Source organism: Lycium barbarum, chromosome 7 (assembly GCF_019175385.1).
Source record: "Lycium barbarum isolate Lr01 chromosome 7, ASM1917538v2, whole genome shotgun sequence".
In the NCBI taxonomy this organism is placed as follows: domain Eukaryota; kingdom Viridiplantae; phylum Streptophyta; class Magnoliopsida; order Solanales; family Solanaceae; genus Lycium; species Lycium barbarum.
Window position 1 is genome coordinate 94,797,508 of NC_083343.1, and position 7,298 is coordinate 94,804,805.

General features: G+C 42.4%; 1 protein-coding gene across 1 annotated transcript; it reads left to right on the forward strand.

The window, feature by feature from the left end:
* Positions 1 to 5,014: 5,014 nt before the first annotated feature.
* LOC132601615 (uncharacterized) lies at positions 5,015 to 5,734 on the forward strand. The gene is made up of 2 exons (XM_060314696.1): positions 5,015 to 5,191; positions 5,324 to 5,734. Exons 1-2 carry the CDS (start codon positions 5,015 to 5,017, stop codon positions 5,732 to 5,734), a joined length of 588 nt encoding a protein of 195 aa, XP_060170679.1.
* The last annotated feature ends 1,564 nt before the right edge of the window (positions 5,735 to 7,298 follow it).

Below are 7,298 nucleotides of genomic sequence, written 5' to 3' on the forward strand. Positions count from 1 at the left end.
TATATTATAAATATTATATCCCCTTCACTCAACAAATCCCAAGTACCCAAGACCTGGTACAAGATATCAATTAAGCATTTAAATTGAATATATGATTATTTATGTGCTAAGTGTTTTTAACTGCCATCTATGTGCAATATCTTGACTATTTTTCCATTACCTAACGAACTAACTCTGTTTTCCTTTGAGTTATTCTTTTCTTATAGAAAGAGAGGTTGATTCGTGTTCACACTGGCATACTTCACAAGATCCAAAGCTGCAATAGCATCCTGATCCCAATATGATAAAAGCAAAGCAAAAATGACTGGTACTTCCGAGAATGAAACTACCTCTACGACATTGCTCTCAGAGAATTTCCTTTAGGCGAACTTCCTGAGTCGTCACCTACCGAAGATGTCATGAAAATGATATTTGAGAAAATCTCCCATCTGCAAGAGGAAGCGGCGTGAAACAATACTGTTAATGCTGCCTCAGAGGCCCCTGCTGAAGAAAGAAGGCCTTCGCCGTTCTTTCCATCTCTAAATTCGCCATTTCCCTACCCTGTCCATCGTGACCACTATACCATTTACCCCAATCGACCAGCACATTGGTGCCTCGCACCACACCCCACCACCACTTAACACCAACCAAATTCCCGGAACCACTCACTCTATCCCTCTTACCCAACACGAAAAGATAACTATCTCGGTATCACTATACAACCAAGCTCTCACTACCAACCGACAAAACTGCCCCTATTCCTCTAACTCGCCCTACTGTTTCCTTCCACACACCTGTCACCGCAAGCACCTTTTCACCCGATCAAGAAATCGATCACTATGAAGAGATGGAAAAAGAGTGGAAAGCCGAGCATGAAAAGTAAGAAGTAAGGCTTGAACGAAAGATGACCGCAATGTTGGAACGGTCCATAAGAAACACGCTCACTGGAGCAGGGTTGAGCTATGACGATTTGTGTATGCATCCAAATTTGGATTTACCTGAAGGCTTCAAGTTGCCACATTTTGAGCTATTTAATGGGATAGGTAATCCAAAAGCCCATCTATAGGCCTACTGCGACCAATTCGTAGGCGTGCGAGACAACCAAGCATTTATTATGAGGTTTTTCAGCCGAAGTTTGACCGGAGAAACCTTAAAATGGTCACGGCGCAAGACATACGCAGTTGAATTACATGGGAAGACATGGATGCGGATTTCATGGAAAGATTTAGCTTTAACATGGAAACAGTACCACATGGGTACTATTTGGAAAAAGTAAAAAACAAAACCCACCGAAAATTTCCGTGAGTATGCGAGTAGGTGGAGAACAGAGGCTGCCCGGGTACAACCCCCTATGGGCGACGAGGAACTTGTATCGATTTTCATCCGTTCATAGGAAACATATTTTTATGACAGAATGCTCTCAATGGCAGGAAGACCTTTCTCTGAATAGGTCAAAATGGGCGAGATCATAGAAGATGGTCTTAAAACAGGTCAAATCATAAGTATGATCAGAAAGTCTGCTGGTTCAAGCTCAACCGAGGTCATGTGCAAGAAGAAGAAAGACGTGGCTAGCATATCCCACACTCCTAGCCCAAAAGCCAAATGGAAGGAAGATTTCCCAATGGAAGCATATGCTTGGCCTCCCTCAAACACCTACCGTCCCACTCCTTACAATACGGTGCCCGTATATTACGCGCAGCCGACCTTTCAATCACCACCCCCAAATTACCATGCTCCACCAAATACCTTCAATTCACCTCCCCCGAACTACCATGCTCCACAGCCAAATTATCAAACTCCCCCACCTATTTACTGCACTCCATAAAATAACCAACCCAAGACCTACCAAAATTAACCATCACTAAATGCCTATAATGCACCACGTCAGAACTTCGAAAAAAAGCCAGCTCGGGTATTCACCCCACTAATGGAATCTCGGATTGATTTATTCAAAATATTAAGCGAAACTGGGATAATCCAAAGGCTTCCCCCAAAGGTCATCGACCCAAAGAATCGGTTTTACTGAGCTGACCAGACATTTGCCTACCATTCCAATAGCATAGGACACAATATTTAAGATTGCATTAATCTTAAGTACAAAATGCAGGACCTGATTGACCGGAAGCAGATTGTGCTCTAAACAGCCCCTCCAAATGTGAACACTAATCCCTTGCCAAACCATGGCAATAATGTGATTCACATGATTGAAAGGGAGGAACACCCACAATCCGTGATTCTATGAAAGAACTTCAGCATACAATAGCGTCATTATCTCTGCTAAAATGCTTGCAATTCAAAGTATTAATCTTTGCGCCAGTGATAGTGCATGCAGCTCAAGTGGCTCCACCACCGCCTCGCAAAGAGTTTGTGGTCCAAGTTGTTGCTGTACACGACATTACATGATCAGGGAGATGCTACACTCCCAAAGACCTGGCCTATGGGGCACCCCGAAGAGAGGGGACTCAGAAAATGACTATCACCGAAGGTGAAGTTGAAGATTTCTGGCGCCGAATGCAGCCGAAGGAATATTCCATTTTGGAGCACTTAAAGAAAACCCCATCCCAAATCTCAGTACTGGCATTGTTGCAAAGTTCAGCTCAACACCGACTGCTTTAATAAAGGTGTTAGAGGAAGCTCACGTCCCAGCGGGAACAAGCAATGAAAACCTGGCCGAAATGATCGCTCATGTTATGGAGGAACATTAAATTGCATTCACAGAGAAAGAGTTGCCCCAAGAAGGCATAAATTACAACAAAGTACTACACATCAATATTATGTGCCGCAACAAGGTGGTAACCCGAGCATTAATCGACAAAGGGGCGGGACTCAATATTTGTCCCGAGTCTACCCTAACTCTGTTGGGATATGACCTTGGAAAAGTACGTCAGAGCCATACCAACATAAGAGCGTTCAACGGAGGACGTTGTGATGCGACTGGGGCGGTTGATTTGGACATTCAAATAGGACCAGCTAAATTTACCACTGAATTCCACATGGCAGGAGCAGTGCCATCCTCGCTCCATCAATCTTTAAAATTTGTCTGGGAAGGAGAAGAAGTGGTGATCCACATCGAAGCTAGCATGCACAATTACCCAGATAACTTTGTACCCGTCATTGAAGCTGCACCTAAGGGAACGGACTTCTATGTCATAGAGTTAGTGGGAGCTGCACACAAAATAGATACTCGGGAAGTTCCTATGCCGGCAATTTAAAAGATGATTGCTTCTACTATGCTCCTAAATGGGTTTCAACCTAGCAAAGGTCTAGGAAAGAATCTGCACGGCATCACTGAGCCAATTCCCATTCTCCAAGATAATTTTCATTTCGGACTAGAATATGTCCCAGCTGAAAATAAGATACCTACCAAGAAGAGACAAGAGGTTGTGGATCTTTGCAAACCCATTCCAAACCTGTACCAGTCATTTCCCCATCGAATGTCTATGCCTGGAGATGCTGACATTGAAGAAGGGATAGGAATGCTATTCCATGAAGATGACTGCTCAGTCATCCTAGAAGAATATGCAGAACCGCCCACCATCAGAGATGCAGATCGGGGCGAGCAGCTGTCCAATTGGACCTCTACCCCGCTATTCGCTCTTCAGTAGAGAAAGCTGAATTTATTTTAAAAAATAGGGAGAATCGTTCAAGGCCCGATAGCTCACACTTTTATCACTTACATACCTCGTAATGTTTTCAAAAAATAGAAATGGCTTGATATGGATCTAAGCCAGGACCACAGTTCGTACTTCTGATTAATTCAAATCAATGAAAGCCTCAGTTTATCAAAACTATTTTATTTACTTTTTGCATGCATGTTTTACATTGATATATTTTACCTTGAATTTTTAGTAATAAATACGATAAAGCAACCCTAAATTTCATTGCATGTTACGAAATGAATGATTCGGGCAGCATCGAGGAAAAAGAGTACGAGGAATATGATGAGACCACAATGCTACCCGAGGGTCTCGTAGAAGAAGTAGAACAATTAGAGAATGAACAAACACCAAATATGGACGAAACAAAAGCCATAAATCTAGGTGATGAAGAAAATGTCAAAGAGACAAGAATAAGTGCACACCTAGAGACGCCTTTAAAAGAAGAATTGACAAATTTACTGAAGAAGTACGTGGATATCTTCGCATAGTCATATGCCGACATGCAAGGACTAAGTACCAGTGTAGGATCCCACATGTTACCCATCAATGAACAGAAAACCCGACAATTCAAACCGGATCTTGGTATCGGAATCAAATATGAGGTGGAAAAACAGATTAAATCAGGAGTGGTGGAAGTGACTTCATACCCCACATGGCTAGCCAACATAGTTCCAGTACCAAAAAAGGATGGCAAGATAAGAATCTGCGTGGATTACCGAGATCTTATCAAAGCTAGCGCAAAGGATAATTTTCCACTCCCGAACATTCACATAATCATATATAACTGTGCCAAACACGAGCTGTAATCATTTGTGCATTGTTTCGCCGGCTACCACCAGATCTTAATGGACAGAGAGTATGCCGAGAAAATAACCTTCATCACCCTATGGTGAGTGTATCATTATAGGGTAATGCCCTTCCGCCTTAAGAATGCCGGCACAACATACATGAGAGCGATGACTACAATTTTCCACGACATAGTCCATAGAGAAATTGAAGTCTATGTGGACGATGTCATTATCAAGTCAAAGGAAAGTTCGAAGCATACCACACATTTGAGGAAATTCTTCAATAAGCTCTGAAAGTTCAACTTGAAATTGAACCCAGCTAAATGTGCAATCGGAGTACTGATCGAAAAATTATTAGGGTTCATAGTCAGCCAAAGGGGCATAGAGCTAGACCCAACAAAGATCAAAGCAATCCAATAATTACCTCCTCCCAAAACTAAGAAAAAAGTCATGAGTTTCCTTGGAAGGTTGAATTACATTGGACGATTCATAGCTTAATCCACCATCATTGTGGAGCCTATCCTCAAGTTCTTGAAGAAAAACTCTCCTTCGAAATGGACAGAAGAGTGCCAAGAGGAGTTCGACACTATGAAGAGATACCTGTCCAATCCGCCAGTCTTGGTACCACCAAGGCCTGGGAGCCAACTACTGCTATACCTATCAGTTGCTGAAGATGCCTTCGGTTGCGTGTTAGGACAACATAATGAAGAAAGGAAAAAAGAACGTGCCATTTACTATCTGAACAAGAAATTCACGGCTTGTGAGGCAAGATACATACTAGGGGAGAAAACCTACTGTACTCTAACTTGGGTGGCTTAGAAATTGAGACATTATTTGTCCTCGTACACCACTCACCTTATATCCAAGATGGATCCATTATGATACATATTCTGCCAGCCTATGCCCACCGGGAAGTTGGCTAAATGGCAGATGTTGTTAAGTGAATTCGACATCGTGTACATAGCTCAGAAGGTCGTTAAAGGACAGGCTTTGGCTGACTTACTAGATGCAAGCCCGGTAAATGAAGAACTCAAACCACTTTGCACTCATTTCCCATACGAAGGGGTGTTGCCCATAGAAGATGGAGCAACAGAATCTTACACTGGCTGGAGACTATTCTTCGACGGAGCGGTGAATTACAAAGGTTCTGCAATCGGAGTGATTCTAATATCAGAAAATGGGCAACACTACCCCATGGCCGCAAAGCTGAAATTCCATTGTACCAAAAACATGGTTGAATACGAGGCCTGTGTTCTCGGTCTCCAAATGGCAATAGATATGAACATTGACGAATTACTGGTCATTTGAGATTCCGACCTACTGATTCATCAAGTGCAAGGTGAATGGGTCACCAAGAATGAAAAGATCTTGCCATATGTTAAATTGGCACAAAGATTGTGTAAGAAATTCAGCAAGATCGCACTTCAACATACGCCAAGGGCTCAGAATGAATTTGCCGATGTGTTGGCCACAACAGCATCAATGATCCAACATTCTGAAAGCAGTCACATTGACCCGCTAAGGATAAGCTTGAAAGAAAAGCATGCCTAGTGTTTCCATATGGAGGCTGAGCCAAATGGCAATCCATGGTACAATGACATCAAAATGTACATTGAAAGACGGGAATATCCCAAAGGCATCACAAGCGGACAAAAGAAGACCATCAGAAGAATGGCAAATGGTTTTTCCTGAACAAAGAAGTATTATATAAACGGAAGCCGGATCTGGGATTGCTACAATGTGTAGATACCAACAAAGCCACCAAATTGCTGGAAGAAATACACGCAGGGACTTATGGGCCCCACATGAATGGATTTGCACTAGCCAAAAAAAAATCTCAAGGCCGGATATTATTGGATGATTATGGAGAGTGAAAGTTGCAAATATGTGCAAAAATGCCATCAATGCTAGATCCACGGTTATTTGATCAGAGTACCACCAAGTGAGCTTAACATTATGAGTTCACCATGGCCCTTCGTTGCTTGGGGCATGGAGGTCAGTGGACCCATCGAACCCGCTGCCTCAAACGAGCATCGATTCATCTTAGTCGCCATTGACTACTTCACTAAATGGGTGGAAGCAACATCACAAAAGTCAGTGACAAAGAAAGTGGTAGCCAATTTTGTGTGAAACAATATCATATGCCGATTTGTCATACCCGAGTCCATCATAACTCATAATGAGACCAATCTGAATATCCATATGATGAAGGATATATTTGAGCAATTCAAGATAACTCACTGAAACTCGATAGCCTACCGGCCACAAATGAATGGAGCCGTAGAAGTAGCTAACAAGAATATCAAAAGGATATTGAGGAAAATACTGATAATTATAAAGGTTGGCACGAGCAGTTAACTTATGCTTTACTGGGATACCCTACTATGGCCAGAACTTCAACAGGAGCAACTCCATATTTGTTAATCTACGGTACTGAAGCAGTCATTCCTGTCGAAGTTGAGATACCTTCTTTGAGAATCATGCAAGAAGCAAAATTGCACAATGCTTAATGGGTCCGAGCCCGATATGAGAAATTGGCTTTAATTGACGAGAAAATGATGGTTTCCATATGTCACGGTTAACTATACAGACAAAGGATGGCAATAGCCTTTAACAAGCGAGTCAGGACTCGACTTTTCCATATTGGGCAACTGGTGCTCAAAAGAATTTTCCCGTATCAAGATGAATACAAAGGGAAATTTGCTCCCAACTAACAAGGTACTTATGTGGTCCGCAAAATACTCTCTGGAGGAGCGGTAGTACTGGCAGAAATGGACAGACGAGTGGCCCAAGCCGATCAACTCAGACGCAATCAAGCGCTACTATGCATAAATACAATTTTCTCAGTTTGCAATAGTACCTTTTTCTTGTA

Coding starts and splice junctions, on each gene's coding strand:
- LOC132601615 (XM_060314696.1), top strand. CDS start 5,015: ATGAAGAGATACCTGTCCAATCCGCCAGTCTTGGTACCACCAAGGCCT. Junction 5,192..5,323: donor AGAAATTCACGGCTTGTGAG/GCAAGATACATA, acceptor ATATTCTGCCAG/CCTATGCCCACCGGGAAGTT.